Source organism: Loxodonta africana, chromosome 16, assembly GCF_030014295.1.
Source record: "Loxodonta africana isolate mLoxAfr1 chromosome 16, mLoxAfr1.hap2, whole genome shotgun sequence".
Taxonomy (NCBI): Eukaryota; Metazoa; Chordata; class Mammalia; order Proboscidea; family Elephantidae; genus Loxodonta; species Loxodonta africana.
Window position 1 is genome coordinate 20,953,910 of NC_087357.1, and position 21,633 is coordinate 20,975,542.

General features: G+C 36.2%; 1 protein-coding gene across 2 annotated transcripts in view; it reads right to left on the minus strand.

Moving 5' to 3' along the window:
- Positions 1 to 7,973: 7,973 nt before the first annotated feature.
- Positions 7,974 to 21,633, minus strand: part of NHLRC2 (NHL repeat containing 2) — a 43,685-nt gene continuing 30,025 nt past the window's right edge. For both annotated transcript variants that reach the window (XM_064269284.1, XM_023546694.2), the window contains 5 exons: positions 19,229 to 19,460; positions 18,530 to 18,652; positions 17,409 to 17,618; positions 16,179 to 16,398; positions 7,974 to 10,021 (listed from right to left, as the gene is read on the minus strand). In XM_064269284.1, the coding sequence (XP_064125354.1) occupies positions 9,765 to 10,021; positions 16,179 to 16,398; positions 17,409 to 17,618; positions 18,530 to 18,652; positions 19,229 to 19,460 (1,042 nt within the window). In that variant the 3' untranslated portion in view covers positions 7,974 to 9,764. The remainder of the gene's footprint in view (positions 10,022 to 16,178; positions 16,399 to 17,408; positions 17,619 to 18,529; positions 18,653 to 19,228; positions 19,461 to 21,633) is intronic.

Sequence of the window (21,633 nt, forward strand, 5' to 3'; positions counted from 1 at the left end):
AACAAAAAAAGTTCACGTGAATGAAACTACTGGAGATATTTCATAAATTAAAAGTGCAAAGGACAAAATGTTGGTAGTTGATCCAAACTTGAGAGGAGTTGTCTTAGGCTGGGCTCTCTGGAGAAGCAAAACCAGTAAAGTGTTTAAATATAAAAAAAAAATAAAAATAGAGAGAGAGATTTATATCAAGTGGCTCACGCAATTGTAGAGGCTAGAATGTCCCAAGTCTGTGGATCAGGACGGAAGCTTCTCTTAATTTACGATTTACGTAGACGCAGGGGCTGGCAAACCCACGATCGGCAGGTCCGAGGGCAGGGATCCCACTCACAGGCTGTGAAGATCCATGAATTCCAAGATCGGTAGGTAAGCTGATAGCTCAAGGCCCAAGAAGCAGGTCAGATGAACAGGAGGCAGAGGCAGGATCCAGAGTGAGCAAAAAGCCAGAACGTCTGCTTATATTCAGATGCAGGCCACATCCCCAAGGAAACTCCCCCTCAGCTGATTGGCTACTCACAGCAAATTCCATCATGGGAATGATCACATAAAAACACTGAGAATCACGGCCCAGCCAGGTTGACACACAATCTTAACCATTGAGAGGAGTATGGCAATTTGTCAAGGCATAGAAAAATGCTTGCTCTACATTGTAAATCGTGACAAAAAGTACTGTTCAAACTACTCTTGCTTTTACAAAGAAAACCTTTCTCAGTATCTGTAATTTTTTAATTAAAAAAAAATTTAAATTACCATGTATTAAATGTTAGCTTTACTATTTTTTCCATTTCCTCATAAATTTGTAATCGACAATTAGTTTTCAATATTTTAACAAACATTTTTAAAAGTCACAGAACAATCATACTTTTCTCCACTGATTATTAAGATCACCTTGCAGTTTCAGCTTGCATGGTCACTTTTATGGTCTTCCATTACTGTGCAAAGTGAGGACTGCCATGTATGTTTATGCGTGTATATACATACGGAGGTATATATCCATACACACAATAGTTTTTCAAAATAAAAAAACAATACTACCTTAAAGCAATTACCTTTACTTACCCATTCTCATCTCTCCTCCCAACTACAACTCAAACTCTAGGGCAAGGGTCTTGTGTAATTTGTCTATCACTGGACCTAGAATAGGGCATACAGCAAGTGCCCACTAAATAGCTGAGTGAATTTGCATTTCTTGAATTAATGGGATTAACATCTTTTTCATTACTGTATCTCTTCTGTGAACTGCATGCTCATATTCTTTGCCTGTTTTCCAACTGAGTTATCTTTGTCAACAGCATGTAAGAGCTCATCATACTTTATACATATTAATCCTACATCAATTCTGTTTTGCAAATATTTTCTTTCAGTCTGTCAGTTCCTTTTAACATTCTGCTTTTTTGCTATACAGAAGCTTAAAATGCTTATGTAGTTATACATGTCAGTCTTCCCCATTATTGCTTTTAGGTTTTAGGTCATTCTCAAGAATGCCATCCCCACCCTCAGCGTTATATTCTCCTTTGTCGTCTTTTCTTCTTTTTTGGTATTTTTTGTGTTATCATTAATTCCTTTGAAATTTTGAGTATAATATCAGGTAGAGATCTGATTTTCTCTTCTTCAAATGTTCCCAACGCCATTTACTGAATAAACCACCTTTTTCCAATGTATTGAAAAAAATCTTTATTTTAACCATGACTGCATGATTTTATTTTGAATTATTTGCTTGCAAAGCTTTTGTTAAAAAAAAAAAAAAAAGTAGTATATTCTTCATTTCTCCAAAGGTTTCAGTAATAACTCAAGACTTACTGGTTTCTAAGTAGTAAAATTATTCCACAACATACTTAAAACAGAATGCACATTAAAAACAGAAAGATGGTTTTAGAGAGAAAATATTTAATCTATTTCATAAAAAAATGAACAAAGCTTTAGAAAAGAAGCATTCAATTTCAATGTAAATACAAACACATTCTTACTGTCTACAATCACACGTATTACACTTCTGAGTTGGTAAAGAAGGCCGCTCTGCCCTCATTACAAATGGTCTGCTGTTAACACACACCCTTGTAGAAAATCACTGAATAGTCTTGAAATAGTTGTAGAAATATAGCATTGGATAAAAATATATTAATCTGTCTACATGAAACAAAAATGTACACCAAGTAAACTCTTTTAGAATGAGATCAGGTCTAGAAATATCAATGTATCAACCTATAAACTGGATTTTCATTGCATTTTTTCTTTCTTTAGAGAAAAAAAATAAACATAAGCAAACATTTGGAATAAGACATGAAGTCAGCACAGAAGACCAACTCTCTTTTTACAAAGAAAAACACAACCTTTATTCACATGAAAGATGGGGAAGTGTGAGTCTCTAAAATTTGATGCATTTATACAATGGTACAATTTCAAATAGTCATATTTTATATGTAAAATTTGAATTGCCCATAATCCACATAGAAATAACAGCAATTAAAAATTTTTAAACTAGTTCTTGAAGCACCCTAATACAGAGAAGTCAAACTTTTCAAAAAATTACCTATGTAAAGTATAATTAAAAAGGTGTATCTTAGAAATTAATTTGAATATAGGGTATTGTTCCCCTCCTTTAAAAACTGAGTTATTAGAAACTCTGAAAAGATCCATTACAGCAAAATCATTCAGCTGTGTGTGTTATTTGTATCACTGCAGTTCCACACTGAAGCTTCTACAGAAACTACTACTGTTTTTTGGAGAAGGAAGCCCGAGGTGTGACGAGGAAGTGCTAGTCTACTTTTCACAGGTAAAGCTGGAGGGTGAGTATCAGAGGGATGCATGAACACAGTTCGACTCTACACAAACACTTGCTAGCATTTTGAACAGTGTAAAGAACACAACAAGAAACCCACATTGTAGATGCTCATGGAATGAATCTGTTTGTGGTGGGGCTAAGGATAATGACCACAAATCCTAAAAACAGAAAACAGTTGCATGGTAGAATTCTTCTAATCTTTCAGAAATGAACATCTAATTTTATCCTTAATTAAATTTTTGTTTTATACTTTTAACATAATTACAATTTAATGTTTTGCCCTTGACATGTATTTCTCAAGAGCATAGTGTACTTTATAAAAGTCATAAATACACTGTTTAAACTGTTGTTGTGTGCTGTCAATTCCAACTCATAGTGACCCTATACAACAGAGCACAACTGTTCCATTGGGTAATCTTCATGGGAGCGGAGTGCCCGGCATATTTAAATCTCAGGGATGATTTTTTTCTCTACTTCTCAGCATTATGAGGTCTCAGTCAGTTCACTTATTTTAAACGTAAATATGTAACCAAGTATACTAAAAGCAAAGGGTAATAAATCATGTTTCTATAATTCATAGTTTCATTTTCCAACATTAAAAACATTTTGACAATTTTGCTTAAAAATATTACTGAAAAACAAAAGTCTGTAAGTTGCTGCTTAAAGGGGAAGGAATTCATAACATGCCCTTACAGTTACAAGATGCTGTGTAGTATATGGTTGCTCATATACGTAGGGAAGTATATTTGGAAATATTTGCAATTCTTTCCTTTTAGTCTTGGTGTTTTCAACAGAGCGAAGTGTCTTTTGGTACACTTGAGAGCGACATGCCAAAGAAGAGGGACACGCCAAACAATGAGTAACTATAACGAGGCAAACATTCCATAACAAGTATCTAGGGTTTTAACTTTCCAACTCTTTGAAAATAATTAAGCCAAATTAGCACACTGTGAAAAGGAAGAGGTGCCATCTGAAAAGCTGTTGGGGGCCGGCTGCCTCCTGCTTCCTTTTGCCCTGGCTGTGTGGTCAGCCTGGCCACCTGAGAGCTAGCAGCTGCCAGTCCCACCTGCAGGTCTGACATGTGAAAGGGCCAAGGTTTGTTGGTCATGGAACACACAGAGGCAGATTTACTCAAGTCCCTCTAACCTTGAACACCATTCTTCCTATTACCCCATTGCAAAGAAATGGGAAAAAAGCACAGTTTTGATTACTCAGGACAAAATAGTGACCTATGGTCACTGTGAATTCTTCCCTTTTAAAAAACCTATGTGTGTGCCCCAGGGGGAGGAAAAGGCAATCTTGGTGACTAACATTGAATTCTACTTTTGAAGTATGATGCTATCTACCATCACCTCTTTAAGATGACCTGCATTTCCTTATGGGTTTCAAGAACGACATTTTATAACAAAATGAACAAATTCCTCGTCACAGCATATTACTAATTTATCAATGAAACACCCAGGTACGCGGCATTTTGCTTCATTCCTTTTAATAGTACCTAACGCCGAAATAAAAATTTATTTTTTCAACGCTGAAACATAGTTTGAGTCTACTGAACACTTTACTAGAATCACCAAACCAAAACCAAGCCCATTGCTGTGGAGTTGATTTCAACTCATAGTGACCCTACAGGACAGAGAACCGCCCCATGGGGTTTCTAAGGAGTGGCTGGTAAATTTGAACTGCCAGCCTTCTTAGCAACTGACCTCTTAATCACTGGGCCGCCAGGGCTCCTTACCAGAATAGAACTGCATGTATCTGAGTCATTGTGGCTCGGGTTTTATTTAAGAAGTAAGCAGAAGACTTTACGTGTCTTAACAGATTGGCCAGATATAATGTTTCTAGAGCTCACTTTGGCTACTAAAACAAAATTTTCTTGATTATGAATAAGCTTTTACAGTTAGAGACAGCTCTGTGCTAAGAATTCAGTTACTCTATGGCAAGGTCCTAATTACCGTTTAAACAAACAATAAAACAGTACAGTTGGAAAAGCTAATTAACTTTTAAATACATCCATCAGTGAGTAAAAACTCTGGATAATACCTAAATTTAAGAAAGAATGGTACATAAAATCTCTTGGCAAACAATTATGCAGACTGTTCAAAATGCTGAATGATGAGTGTATAACAAAGTTCGAAAAGTGAGTATCACACATTTATCTTAAATTTCAGAAACAACACTGCTAGGCCTTTTTGGGTTCTATGGACTTATTAGTTACTATGTAAAACTATGGAACATTTGTTTCAAAAAAATTGCTCTGAGAGGCAATATATCATAATGGTTATGCAGCCTCCAACCCAGGCTCTGCTGCTACCTAAACCTTGATCTTGATTAGGTTTGTAAAACTGCTTAAACTGCACCTGTTTCCTCATCTGTAAATTTACGTAGTACTTGCCTCAGAAGGTTGTCTCGTGAATTAAATAAATTAATACATGTAAGTTCTTAGAAAAGTGCCTGGCACATAATAAGCACTCAATAAATGTTAGCTATTATTTTTATTACTTTAAATACCGCAAAGGCTTAAGAAAGCATTCATAAAATAAATGCTCTGAATTTCACGGTTTTCACTCTACATGAGTAGAGCTAGGAATTAGGAGACCTGAGCTGGAATAAAAGATCCACCACTATTCACTCTTTAGCCACTGGGTACTGTATTGGGAGCTGTCTGACCTTGAGATCTGTCACCAACATGCTAAAGCTCAGTGTCCTCATCTGTAAAATGGACAGAATATCTACCCGTCTGATTTATAAGATTATTTTGAAGCTCAAATGAGGCAATATACGTGAAAGCACTGTAAAGGTTTTAAAGCATCATCAGTGAAACTTTCTGGTAAAAATATACGCATTCTGGTGCAAGTTGTAGGGCACATGTTACAGGAATGTGGTTCAGGGTATGACTGGACCTTCTTGAAGGAAGTTTATTATTCAGAGTTCTGGAAGATCTTTTTTTTTTTCTAAAGAAAACTGTAGGTATGCTTCTTTATAACTATAATATGCTGTATAAAATAGTAATATGCTTCATTATAAAACTCTATTCCTCTTCTTGGACCCCAACTCTATGAAGAGTATTAAGATAACAGTTAGTTGACAGAGAAATACTTTCCTTTAAAAACTGCAGTCACAAAGAAAATGTCAAACCATGTGTCCATGGTCATAAATTATTAACTAAGACAATAACTAGCAGTTTCATTAATCACTAAATGCTTTACAAACACTATTTCATTGAATCCTGACAGCAACCCCATGACGTAGGTGTATTAGCCCCATTTTACAGAATTAGAATCCAACCGACTGCAAAGTTCATGATCTTAACCATTACACTGCATTACACGATAAAAACACAGAAAGAAAAAAGGCACAATTATTTCTATCTTCACCAAATCATATACTTAAGAGATCTGGTAGACCAAAGGACCCCAAACTGACTTCTGATCTTTGGTAATAAAGTGACTTTAGAAAAGTTACTGCATAATAAGTGCTTACTATTCAGTTAATTTTAAATCTTTAAAAAATATTACCATTTTATTTTCTGACTTTGAAAATAATGCATTGTTCACTGTGAAAAAAACACAGAAAAGTACAATTAAAATAAAAAATCCACAATTCCATCATTCTGGGTAACTGCTATTGACATACACATTTTGCATAAATTTTTTATGTAATTGTCAACTACAGGATTTAATTTTTGATGATTGTTCTTAAACACAATGTCAAATATATAGATAGAACTGAAGTCTTTTTAATTTGCAGATATGAACTAATAGTGAACTTTGTACAGGTAGAATAGTATTACAGAGATGTGTTTTCAATATCCTCCCCACATTTCCAATTATTAAAAAACAACTAAGAGTAACTTACCTCAGTGGTATTAGCCCAAAATTATATTGATCATAAAATATAACTGAGAAAGCCTTGAATTGACCTTTGTATCTGTTTATGTACACACACGCACACATAAATATACACACACATACACTGACACCCACATATATTAAAACTTTTTTGGCTGTGTTAAGATTTATACCTTTCTGCAGGTCTGATAATACTACAACTAAATATATTATTAGAAGAGCTAAGGATAAAATTGTTTTTTTAGTCACTGGACTTTGCCAAAGTTACATCTATGGGTGATTAACTGCAAAGTTTTCCCTAGAGAATAGGGTAAATATATGCATGAGAACTAAAAAACCAAACCCACTGCCGTCGAGTCAATTCCGACTCATAGTGGCCCTACAGGACAGAGTAGAACTGCTCCACAGGGTCTGAGACAGCATATTCAACATAAGCAAAATTCTTTACAGGGATCACATCAATGCTGAGGGAGTATAAATTCAGAAAAAAAAAAAAATCCTACCATTTGTGAAATGATATCACAAAGAGGGGAGGAAAAAATAGTGACAAAAACAGTGGAAAAATTTAGGGCACAGATTCCACGTATTAGGTTAAAGTGTGCAGTGCCACATCACTGGCACTCACATTAAGGTGACCTACGTTAAAATCTTACTCTTCTTAAACTAACACCAGACATAATAATTTATTCAACAGCGAAAGGAGAAGTTAAAAAACTGTATAGAAATCCTTACAGAAAATAGAAGGTAGACCAGGATAAAAAAGTTTTAAAAATAAACTTTCTAGTGCTTCCTCTTATGTAAGAGGTTTATTATGTTAGTTATAAGTTCTAGGAACCTATTTATGTTGCTTTAGTATGGTTTACTCAAAACCATGCTAATCTACTACAAATTGTATTTTTAATGTAAAAAAAACAAAGCAGACAGGTGTCTAGGTAAGCATAAGAATGTTCAATTAAACTGTACTTTAAAAGTCAAGAAAAGTATATGCTTAAGGCTAACCTAAAACTGTCTAAGCAAACTAAGGGAAAATTAGGGAATTCTATAAAATGTTTTTGAATTTTTACCTTACATGAAAATATATACATATAAAACTATGTGTATGTATTATACTGAAAAATTATCAAGTATTTCTAAATTAGTAAATTATAAGTGTATGTCCTTCTTTGAGAGTGTGAAACTGCTTATGTTCTTAAACAGGAAGTGATTGAGACAAAATACTTTTATCCTGTCCAATGGAAAAGTATAATCAGATGAGATTAAAAATGATTAAGACCTATTCTCAATAAAAGAATATATTAATGTTATACATCCTTTTGTTACAGAACATTTTTTTTTTTTGAGAGAAAAGGTTTATGAAGTAATGACATATAATTATAAACAGGATTCCTTTTAATGTCCTCTTAAAAGTTAGCATCAGCAGGTGTACAAATTAAAGTCATTATCTGCGCATTTTCAAACCTCAGATTTATCTAACCTGAATAAAAGGCAATACTATGTTTCAAAACTATTTTAAAATATAAAGAAAAGGTGCTTAAATGATTACACTTGAAATTTAGTACTGTTTTTGAAAGGGAAAAAGGCATATTGAGCCATATTGTCTATAAATATTTATTGCATAAACAAAGATAATTTGCCTGATGTTTTTTAAAAAATCTTGCATGCTGATTAAATCATGAACATGTTGAATCAGTTTTAGGACAAACAATGACAGGCTTTTAAATAGCTGTAAAGGTAAATTATAATAATTTAAAAAGTTTTCAATATGTCTTCAGCAGCTGTTTCTTTGGGGTTAAAACCAACAACAAAATGTTATCAAATTACTGTGTTAGTCTTAATATTTTAAGGAGTAATATATTAGGATATAGTATACCTATTGATGGCGCAGTGGTTAAGCACTCATCAGCTAACCAAAAGGTTGGTGGTTCGAACACACCAGCCGCTCTGCAGGAGAAAGACGTGGCAGCCTGCTTTTGTAAAGATCTATGGCCTTGGAAACCCTATGGGGCAGTTAGTTCTACTCTGTCCTATAGGCTCCCTACGAATCCGAACTGACTAGATGGCAATAGGTGATACCTACTGATAGCATGAAAGTACTTCACATCCAATGTTTTGCTTAAAAAGTGGTTTAAAAAAAAAAATCACAAAAAATGCCTGTAATTTAAATTATGAACAGGGAAACAAACCAAACCAAACCAAAACAAACTCAACAAATCTGCACGTAACAGTTAAAAGAGAAATGCCAATTTCTAAGATAACACACACACCCCTTATCACTGGATTCTGCTGCCACAGTAAATTCCTTATAGTTAAATAGTATCATAGACAGTAACGTGTCTCTAAATTCTTTTCTCTTTGAAAGTCATACTATTCTCGGGGAGTCATTTTTTATGTGTTTTCATTCAGGAAAGTTAAAGGAGTGAGTTTATATGCCCTTAAGATTTTACCTCTGACTTCTTCTCTACAAAGTTAGAAAGCAGTAGTAATGTATGTTAAAACAGCAAACAATTTATAATAAAAACAGATCAAAACTCTTTTTTAACTGTATTTTCAACTGAGAAAATCACAGCCAAGAAGAACGAACATGATTTACCACTCAGGTACTCTTTAAACTTCTACTGTGATGAAAAGTCCCCCCAACCCCAACATACACACACACCTTGGCTTAAAACAGATCTCATGCCTAGAATGGCAGGTGTCCTTAAACAACATGTGGACTGGCTCTTAGGTCCTGTTTAAACTGTGTGACATTTAGGCATTCAAATGTGTTGATCACTATTAATAAAGGTAGAAAAAGTCAGTTAAAATATTTGGTATCAGTATTCACTGCAAAATATCTTATCATAATTATATTCTCTACTATAATGTGGACTTTAGTTTTGTGCCAAAAAGTAGCAGAGATTACAAAATTGTGGTTCAAGTGATGATCAGTACTCAGGTGGTCCACAGCCAGAATGAAGGAATTTGCTTCTAATAAATAAGTAGAAAAGGAACAGGGTTTTATTTTAATATCTGTTGCTGGAACTGAGCAACGGGTTTCTTGGTATTGCAGAGGCAGAAATAAAGCTTTTCATAAGTTACAGTCATGGTGAGGATTGGGGACAGATGGCTGTGAAGGTGGGTGGCCAGCTAGCTTGCTAAAATACATATTTGAGCTCAACTGGAGCTATGCAACTTTGTTGTGTATCAGTTATTTGTAAAGGCTGACTGAACAAAATTCCCTTCATCATACAGGCACTGCTGTCGGCGCTACAATAATAAAGAAACACCCTGATAGATACAGTGGCTTCAAGTGATAAGCAATCGCCAGGAATCTGCACTGATATCGTTGGTTGATTGAAAATGCTCTCTATTTCTCCAGATGATATCTGTCCTTGAAAAAGCCATTCATTGCCTAGAAAATAAAAAAGTTAGTTATCAAGACTATGTTAAGAGGACAAGCAGAAAATTAGAAATACCTTTTGAAGACTAGATTCATTCAATCAACAGATATTTAGTTAGTCTCTAAGTGACAGGGGGGACCCTGGTGGTTAAGTGCCACGGCTGCTAACTGAAAGGTTGGCAGTTCGAATCCATCAGGCACTGCTTGGAAACTCTAGGGGGCAGCTGTACTCTGTCCTATAGGGTCGCTATGAGTCAGGATCAACTCGATGGCAGTGGGTTTGGTTTTCTGGTTAAGTGACAGGCACTGTGCTCTGTGCAAAGGACATAAGTATAAATAAGATATAACGACCATCTAATAAGAAGTTTCCAGTCCAACAATCTTTATTCAAATTATTAAAATTTTTCCTGTCTGAACACTGTAAAATAAATTATAAATTTCTTTCTACTGAAATCAAGTTGAATATCGCAAATATGGCCACAGATCTTTAATCCCTAAGATTAAAATAAAACTTATTAAGTTTTAGAAATGAACATAGTGGGACACTTGAAAAAATAGATCGTTTTTACAAAACAGATTTAAAAAAAAGCCTTAGGGGATATAAAAAGAAAACTACAAAATAAACTTTATCTAAACCAAAAACAAAGCCCGTGCAGTTGAGTCAATTCTGACTCATAGCAACCCCGCAGGACAGAGCAGAACTGCCCCATAGGCTTTCCAAAGAGTAGCTGATGATTTCAACTGTCGACCTTTTCGTTAGCATCTAGCTCTTTACCACTACGTCACCAGGGCTCCAATGTACACTCTGTAATGACTTTGTAGTTTAAATGATGATGAATTATTGAACATCTGGAAGTAATTAAAAAAAAAAAAAAAAAGACCAATATCTTTAGAAATAGGTTAATATTGCATTATTATTTCCATAGGCTCGATGTAAAACGGGAGCCCTGGTGGTGTAGTGGTTAAGAGCTTGGCTGCTAACTTAAAAGGTGAACAGTTCAAATCCACCAGGTGCTCCTTAGAAATCCTGTGGGGCAGTTCAACTCTGCCCTGCAGGGTCTCTGTAAGTCAGAACTGACTCAATGGCACCTAACAACAACAATCTAAAAACTAAGAGATTTTGTGTCCACCTTGTTTTAGCACATAAAACTCTTTGGAGACTTAAATACGTAGATTTTCTACATAACAATATTATAATAAACCATTAAAAAATTTTAAGCCTCTGGGGATTAAATTTCTAAAAAAATGTCTTTATTCATCTCTCTGAAGGAACATACGTGTCATATTGAGGAAGCATGTACTTACACGGACCTCTGGCTTGAGGGCAGCAGGTATCAAGAGCCAGTGTTTGGGAAATGTCTGATGTGGTTCTTGACCACTTAAACAGTACACTGAACACAAACAACTTAACAGATGACATGGGGCCATCTGTCCAAAAAACAGAACATCTATTGAGTAGTGTTGAAATTCTATGTCTACTTTTTAGCTTTTCTATCTTTCCTTTGATTTCAGGCTGAGTCGACATTTTTGACAACAAGAGTACCTGCCTCTATTGGCCCTTTCCAGGGCTCCTTTAGGTCATTGTTTCAAATATTCTGTTGGATGAAATGCAAATTTAAGAAAAATGTGTTAAGTAAGACTAAGGAAAGGTGAAAGGCGAGAATCTAAAGATTTAAGTGCAGAGCTTTGATTCAGGACTTTTTAATAATTTTTTTTTTAGTGTCCTTTCGTTACTGTTGGTCTGGGGAGTATGTTTTATTTCATGTGTGATTTTGCTAGAAATCAGATTAGTAGAGAACGTTTTATATTTTAAATCAAAACAAGAAGACAATAAACTGCTATTTTAATGTCCAGTTATAGAAATAAAACACAAAGTATTTCTTGAGATGGTTTTCATATACATTGTATATGGGATTTGTGAAGTTAAGAGTTATAACATGCCAGGGGAGTTTTTTTTTTTTTTTTTTTTGGCTTAAAACCTTCACATATGCTGACCACTCAAAGATTATAGAGGCCAAAATTAATTAAAAATCAATGTTTCTGTCTCTAAATAACTAGAAAATGTCCTTCAATCATAAATATATAAATATACTTTATAAAATAAAATTTTTAAAAAAAACCTTAAATTATTAGGATTTTTCCCCCAAAAGCTTATTTATTCCTAAATAATAAAAATGGAGCCAATATCTTGGAAAATAATAAAATAACTACATATTTTCTCTCTAGACTACTTCATTTTCCTTTAATATTATTCCTGTTGTATATCTCAAATGACTCAATTAATTAATTAATTTGTGTGTTTAACAAAGCAGGGTTAAAACAAGCATGTTAACTTGTCAATATCCTATTTTAAAAATCTATATGTTCTTTAACTACAGAGAGAAATGAAATTAATAGCCATCTCTCATTGATGCAACATTTTCGGAGTTGACGGAACTTACTCTGAACCTACGGAGGGTGTGGAATAGCCAGGGTTTGAGTGCTACACGGCTCAGCCCTCTCGTGTGTGTGTGTGTGTGTGTGTGTGTGTGCGCGCGCGTGCGCATGCGGGCCACCTGTGGCAGGTTAGGGCTGGGGGGCAGGTGCCTACAGTCTCAGTTAATCACCCCAGAGCCCCTCCTAAACTCTAATCCAGCAGCTCTTCCTGGCTAGTCTACCAAGATTCCTGTCTTCTTGGTTTGGCTACCTGGTTGGTAGTTGTAGGACAAGGGCTGCTTATAACTGAGAATGTACCAAGGTAGAAGACATAAAGCCTGGATTTGGGTACCATACAAAGGAAAAGTGTGTGAGAGGGTATGAGGAAGGAAGGGTTGGGGGGAAAATGGAAGACGGAGTTAGAACACATGAAAGAGCATGGGAGACTAGGGCAGAGGAACATCATTGGAGAAAAGACATCAAAACTGAGAAGTTCTGGACCGTTAATATTTTACTCTAAAATTGGAAAGCTCTACTCTAAGACAAGCAGTATACTGATTCCTGATGATGATTAATAATGAGCACATATTCAATATTTAAATGAGATTGATTCATACACAAATTCAAGTCTTTACATAATTTACAGTAACTGAATACTCTGAAAATACACTCAAATGGCAAGTATTCTTAGACTAAAAAGACACAAGTTAGTCAATGAGGACAAAGGCTCTGCCAGCATTCTGATCACAGCAGCTCACTTGTATTCAATTACATATTCTCCAACGTTTTATTCCTCTACTTATATAACCAAAACCAACAAACCCAGTGCTGTTGAGCTGATTCTGACTCATAGCAACCCTACAGGACAGAGTAGAACTGCCCCATAGAGTTTCCAAGGAGCGCCTGGTGGATTCAAACTGCCGACCCTTTGGTTAGCAGCCGTAGCACTTAACCACTATGCCACCAGGGTTTCCCTACCCGTATAGCATACTTTTAAAGTACGGTATTGGCATCCATTTTCTTATAGTAAGCAAGTAATAGGGCTCAAATTCTCAGGCATTTCTAAAGACAGCTTCAGGCTTAGTAACTGGTAAGTCAAGTATTAACGACACTATCAGAATAAAATGAACAGCAATTGAAAGTGCTAAAACATTTGGTAGGTGTGATTTAAAAAAGTAAAAAATAATTACAAATAAAAGAATCAAAGAGCTGAGTTGAAAAAAGCCTGTTATTTGAATTAAAAGAGTGCATTTTTTTCCCCCCAAATGGAAAATCAGTGTAATTCTTTGGAATAAAGTCTGTGAAATTTCTATCTCAGCATCACTGACTAGAAGCTGTAGTGGTAAGCACTACAGATGCCGGCTCAGGGCTCTGGAGATCTCAGCTGACTGATCATCTGGCTCTGTAACAGACCTGCTATTAAGACTACTCAGAGTTACTTAATACTCTGCCTACACTGCCTGCACCCTTGGGGTTAACTTGGCTGGAGAAAAAGACTCTAATTCATGACAGCTAACTTAAGGCTGTTCAGCAATGATACCGTATTTTCCTAGTCTAGTCACTCTCCCTCCCTCTTCTCTCTTCAAACCCTAAAACCTTCTCTCTCCTCTCTCATTCACTCTCAGCTGATGGCCTTGCTTCCCATTTACTAAGACAACAGAAGCATCTATTCCACTGCTACCCATCTAGGCCTCTGGACCAGACAATGGGTCTTCTCTCCTTACTATGGAAATGTTTTCCACACTCCTGGCAAAGGCCAGCTCTCCACTTGTGCACAAGATCCCATTGCCTTTCATTCCCCCGAGGATACCACTTTTCAATGCACCACATCAATTCTTTCCTCTATTAGCTCTTTGCCATCAATATAACAAACATGCTGTTCTCTCAACTCCATTTTCCTTTTCTAGCAACTGCCTTATTTTCTCTTTAATCTTTTTAGCTAAACTCCTAAAAGAGTTGTCTATACTTGAGTTCCCCAGTTCCTCTTTTTTTTTTAACCTGCTCTAATCAGGCATTTCCACCACCATTCTGAAATAGCTCTGGTGGAGGACACCAATTATCTCTATGCTGCCAAATCAATGATTAATTCTTGGTCCTAATCTTACCTCAGCTATCAGTAGCATTTAACACAGTTGTTCTCTCGCTCCCCCTTGAAACACCTGGCTCCCAAGAAACTACACTCTCTTGGTTTTCCTCCTGCTTGCTTGGCCACTTTTTAGTCTTCCTGGCTGTTTCCTCCCTCTCTTCCTGGTCTCTTTATGTTGGAGCACACTAGAACACGGCTACTTAAAGTTTAGTCCATGGACTGGTATGAATCCACAGACCATGATGACTGAAGCCGAGAAATCAAGAGTATGCACTTAGAAACTTTCATAGCAATTTGATTTTTTCATGACATCCAAATGTGTAATTGGTAGCTTTGAATTTTGCATGTTTAAAAAAAAAATAATTTCATTACTAGGGCTTATGCCCCCAGAGCCAGTTTGAGATAGAATAGCATATAATGGAAACAGCACTAAAGTAAGAACTAGCAGAACTGGTTCAAATTCCAGCTTTTGACCTAATTCGATTCATGCCCTTAGGCAAGTCACTTCATCTCTTTGAGCCACTGTTGTTGTTAGGTGCAGTCAAGTTGGTTCCGAGTTATACAACAGAATAAAACACTGCCTGGTCCTGCACCATCCTCACCATCCTTGCTATGTTTGAGCCAACTGTTGCAGCCACTGTGTCAATCCATCTCCTTGAGGGTCTTCCTCTTTTTCACTGACCCTCTACTTTACCAAGCATGATGTTGTTTCTCCAGGGACTGGTCCCTCCTGATAACATGTCCATAGTATGTGAGATGAAGTAATTTGAGCCATTAGTTTCCTTACTTGTAAAGTAAGGGAGTTAGAATAGATGATGCCTTCATGTCTTTCGGTGCTAATATTCAAGATCAGTCTGAAACCGCAGCAGTCTGCCTCATGTGCTGGACTTGGCCAGCAGCAAATGGGGAAATTAGGACTGAATGGGCCTGGCTGGAGTTAAACGACATGTAAGAGTTTTCCTTGTACCCTCAACCCTGTGAGGGAAAACGGAACAGTGTCTTAAACAAAACATCTGACACCTGGAAAAAAAAATTGTTTTTGTTTTGCAAATCATGACTCTTTCTAGCTTTTACAAAAGGTCTCATACAAATAGCTCTTATCACACCAACAGTATTCCCAAAATATTATTTCAGGTGTATCTGACAGCCTTGATGCCTCTTTAATATTCTCCCAAATCAGTGGGCTGATGCTGAAATTTTCCCTTAGTACTTAATCCTTTTAGTTTAAAATGTTGACTTCTATGAGCTAGACTGTGAAAACTTAGTGAATGAAGGGCCTGAAAGAGATTTAAAGGGAAAGAGAGGAATGCGTAAAGGTAAAAGGTATTAAATAAGGAGGCTCTACTTTATTTTTCCACTTTAGACTTTTGGGAACAAGATAGTGAAGAATAGGATTAGAATAAAGCAAGAGGTATAGGTAAGTCCATATTCCAAGAAACACCGCTTACAACTGACACGCAACTTTGGGTGAGTTACACTGTTCTTTAATAAAAGTGAGGAAAGAATCTCAAAGTCTAAAGAAAACTGCCAAGGTTGGGTTACATTTGGATTCGTTTCTCATATAATCTCAAATCCTACCCAACTACAGAGTAAAAACATCACACAACAAATGAGAAAAATTAAACAAGAGCTTACGGGATATTTACACCTGCAAGATTATAATCATACCTTCAGCTGTTAGAAACCAGCAACTGGGTACTCCTTCAGTTAGCTTTGTTCCTGATGGGAGGTCTAATCTTAGCTTGAACTGAAGCGTCTGGCCGGGAGATGCAGTCACTGGGGAAAGGCTGATGCTTGGAGCCGATTTAGGCAGTTTGGGTAATGTCTTCTGTTTGTCTGGTAGGACTGGGCCATCTACCACAGAATTTTCAGATCTGATTACAGGGAGCTACAAAATAAGAAATTCTGTTATTAAAGCACAAACACTTTATAGTAACTGTAGAGTGAGACAGCTTATTTTTAGGCTTCAGTAGAAGCTAAAACTTCTATGTCAATGAAACTTAACTGCCATTCTAGTTTAGACTAGAATGTGTTTCGCTAGATGTCCTCAAAGATTATTTTGTACCTACAGAAAAAATCTCACCGGGCAAAAAGATTATCCACACAAATGAGGGAGAATTAAATTAATTATCCTATATGTTTAGAGATGATAAAGTAAATTTTAACAATTTAAATGCAGTGAATATAATATACACTCTCATCAGTTTCATTGCCAAGTTTAAGATGTCACGCATATTGTATCAGAGATCTCTGTCAAGAGAAATGACAGCTGCAATAGTAATCTGTGCTTTTTAATTTTAAAATATATACCTTAGGAATTCCTCGAATTTTAGAAAAAAAAATTCTTGCAGAGATACCTTGTGATGGACATTTCTCCTTTAAAATTCTACTACAGACCATGTCCATACCTTTAAAAATTGGTTAGAACTTATTTAAGTTTCTTCCACTCTAATTTTCAATGTCTTCAGAATGTGGCTTCTAGAGTTTCCTTTAGAAGATTATCTGCTAATGGATTCACCACATAAAACAAAGACTACACACTGACTTATGGAATATTAAAAAAAATAACATCCCGACCCACATAGTATGCGTGAGTAGTGTGTGTCAATACATTTAAAAACAGATCTGAGTCCATGCCTACCCGCCTTTTTTTGAGTTTCTCCAACCTCTAGTATCTTTCTCAAACTCTCAGCTCAGATGAAATTTTTAAGTATAACAAGACATCCCGAAAGAAGTCCTTTTGGTCAAGTTATTAAAATACTTCACTTAGTACTCTACCTGCAAGTATCAATTTCACCACTGGCGATGGCCTAACCAAAAACGCTTCTGTCAGTGCTGCGAAAATCTTAATTCATTCTTAAAATGATACCCTTTAACTTACACTCTACAATTACTTACCACAGAAATTGTTTTTGTTTCTAAATCCATCACTTTAATTTGATGATTATTTGTGTCTGCTACATATAATAACCGACCATTCTCTCCAATACACAAGCCTCCTGGCTCATTAAAAGTTGACTCTGTAAAGCTGGAACTGATAACATTACTTGCATCTCCTGTCCCTGCTAATGTTAAACAGTTTTTTGTTTTTGGATCCACAACTTTAATCTAAAGAAGAAAGAAAAAAATATATATCTGGTCAATCTCATGTCTGTAGCATGGAGGAGCATGCTATAAACCAGGAGAGAGAATCTGGATTGCCATTACTATTCCTAATAAAGCTTAGAATAGGCATTTCCATCATTTCTTGAAAAAGTCAAACATTCAAATTATAGTCTAAGGAGAGATTTTACATCACAAGAGCTAAAAGCTATGTAAAATCACTAGTTACAGCTTGTGATCTAGAAGCTATCTTTGATGGAATTATCCCTGGGATTTTGTACTTATTTTAAAATTTTAGTTCTTCACAATGGGACACACTTTCATAATTGAACTGACTTTCTACTTATGAGCATCTAACACGGGCTGAGGATTTGCTAAACTTAATGATTTCCTGTTGCATCTCAATTATAGCAAACTTATGGTCTCCCATCGCAAAGTAATTAACATTTATTTTCCACTGATTTTTATAAAAAAGAAAAATGCAATAAAAACTGAAACAACCAACAGACAATGCAGTAGAGACGAAAGTGGAAATGCTGCTGACAATGGAATCATCTGCTAACAGGCAGCCCAACTATGCAACAGCTCAAACATGCTCATTTGTTAGTTAACATTTCACTTCCCTGTTACTTGCCTTCTCCTCACTTACTGAATATGCTACTAAGCAGCTCTGAAGGGCTGAAATTCCCAACGTTTGCCTACAGCCATTGAGTGCCTTCCCCAGTTCAGAATAGCACCATAACCTTCTGACCATGAAAGGACCCGGAAAAGAAGAGAATAAGCTTGTACAGAGTTGTCAAAGACTGTTAATCCTCTCAATTCTTGAGTGGCAGCTGTAGGCGGCTCTCCCAGATCTTTTGGCATTTTAAATACCACATATGAAAAACAGGGTGTTATATAATTCTGTCAAGACTCACCTTGTGGTTATAGGAGTCTGCCACATAAAGCAAACTCCTTTTCTTGTCCCAAGTAACTCCAAGTGGGTGCTGAAGCTTTGCACTGATTCCTACTCCATCAACATCACCAAAGGCAAATAAATTCTTTTATTTTTTTTTAAAAGAAAGAAATAGCATTTATTAGAATCTTTACAGTGCTTCGTTAAGGTATAAAGGGAAATTTTAGATTGTTGTACATGCTATTTAAGTTAAAGAGTAAAGTTCTGATTTTCCTACCATTAGGGCTGGGGACTTGATTCAAAAGACTAGAAAAAAATGACAGAATTTTGAACTCGTATTAAGCTGTGGTGCTTACTAGCTTTATTCACAATAGTCACACATCTGGTCAGGAACACGTCAAGTCTGCTAGTCCGGTGCTGTTTCCACTCCACTGACACATACCTGAGCTACATTTTTTCTTTTCTCTCCAGGAATTAACATTTTATCCTTCCTTTCTCTCTAAAGCGGTAACACTTAAATACAGCCAAGTAGAATCAGTTTACTTTTCTTAGATGGTTTTATTACTGTGTTTCTTTATATTCACATTTCCTTTGGTCTGACTTCCATTTTAATTTATGAGACCAAGAGCTATCTCTCCTACATTTTTATTATATCTCCCCATTTCAGGAGACTGAGCTTGGTGAGTGTCAGGGCAAACCCTGTAAAAGTGATTTTCATTACCATGGGGTCTCTTTCTCCTCCTATGAGGTGCTTCACTGCTCCATCTTTCAGCGAGACGGTTCTCACTGTACTGCTCTCACTATCTGCTACAAATAGGCAGCTCCAGGGTTCTTCAGAAGCCAGAGAAAGACCTGAAGGTTGGGCGAAACCTGCCTTGTGAGGATATGCATTGTTTCGATTCTCTTCATTCCCACTTCCAGCAAATCGAAGGCAGGTGCCTTTTTTTAACTCACTACAAAAAGACACGTTCATAGGCAGAGTCAACACTGGTATATTGTATCCAATTTAGTTATCAAACAAATGCATGTAAATGATCAAATCAATGGTGATAAATATTGTAAAAAAAAAAAACTGTAGCATTCTTGGTCTAGTTAAATTGTGCAAGTCAACTTTAACTGTAGGTTGTTGTTTTTTTTCTCCTTAATTATTAACATATTTATCCACTGAGGAGGCCCTTCCTACTTTTCTTTTATGTACACAAAACTGAAACGATTCTCAAAGGCCAGACAGAAAATCTCCGACATGGTCAGAATTATAAGATAAGAATAATGGTCAGATCACCGCTGGGTTAGTTTTTTTCCCTCCAAATGGTCAGACATAAGTACAGCTGATCCCACCTTAATTTCTTTAAATTTTCTTAGCTTCATGCAACATTAGGTTCTGAAAGAGAATTAAAAGCTTACCTAGTTCTTGACAGTTCAAAGTTTAAGTCTTCATTAACATTTTCAGGCATTACCCATTTTAAGAAAATGATACAGGACTATGCTGCTCTAACTAAACGAATGTATAAATCAATTTCTTATATATACTAGGGAAATTTCTATTTAAAGGACTGTTGCAATAATTCTTTTGGTAATGCAGACAAAGTTTTATACCTTGGTTTCTTTTAAAAAATTGTTTACACTCTATGGGTTGCAAGGAAGACATGGTAGTGTCTTGTGTTGAGGGAAGGGAAGACGCTGACTCAGATGTCATATAATGAGAGCCTGCATGTATACCATTTCCAAATAGGGCACAGCGTGCAAATGACCACCAATCGCTTACTGGTGATATATTCTCAATGCTAAATTAGGTAAAGGGTGGAGGATGGGGGCAAAGGGATACAGAATGTATAAAATATCCCCAATTACTCAAGGAACTTACAAAATAATTTAGACAGAGAAATACGTGTAATAACTAATCCACAAAACAAATAAAAGGTAATTACTATGAGGAATCTTAACACTTAAAAAAAAAAAAAAGGTTTCCCCTCATTAACTAAGAGGTAGAGAGAATGGGAAGGAACAGTTGTTGCTGTTGTTAGGTGCCATTGAATCAGTTCTGACTCATAGCAAACCTGGGTACCACAGAACTAAATACTAAATACTGCTCCACCCTGCACCAAGCTCACAATGCTTGAGCCCACTGTTGCAGCCACAGTAACTTCTAAATATTAGGAGTCATTACCACCTGCAGGTCAGTAATAAATAAAGATAAAGCACCCTTACAATTATGACGGAGGTCAATGTGATCCGACTGACCAGATTCCTAATATGAAGGAGGGGGACAACTCTACTTATTTGTAAATTTAGGCAGTTCTTGACCATCTATGTCCAAAACAGCCAGCACAGAGTACAGCATCTTCTGAGCACCTGTCACTTCTGTCTTGCTGTTTATAATAACGCCTCACATACGTTATTGGTGATCTCCCTGTTTGGGCTACTATCATGTCTCTCGCTTAGATAGTGGCAACAATCTCCTGACTGACAGCTCTGTCTCCAGCCTGATTCCACTCTGAATAGTGCCCAGTGATCTTTCAAAAACACAAATCTAATCATATCACTTCCTTGCTTAAAACCTTTCTATAAAGACTTGTAGAAAATATGTTTAAACTTCTTAAAAGGACTCACAAGGCCCTGTGTGACCTGACTTCTACTGACATCACTGGTGTCACCTCTTGCCTGGAGAATCTCCACCTCTCCCTTTCTACCTCCCACTCCTCTACCAAGTCTCAGTTTAGTAGCCTCTTCCAGGAAGCCTTCCTTAAACCTCAAATCTTACTGATACTAGGTGTTCCTCTTATTTATTTAAGGGGCAATTTCAACTGAGAGGACTATTACAGCGATTTCTTTAACACATTAACACCTGTACTTCCCACCTATTTTTTAAAACTGTTTGGTGATCTGATTCTTCTTGAGAACAGCAACCACATCTTTTCCTTTTAATCTTAACATACTGAACATATGGTATCATCCCTATTGCCTACCACAGCACCTAGCATACAGTACGTTTAATAAATACTCGTCAGATGAATGAATGTTACAAAACATCATATAAATGTTCCAAAGCAACACACCCAAGCTATCTGCATTATCTGATATATGGATTATCTATACAACTGCTCCTTTCTACCGATGAAGGTAACT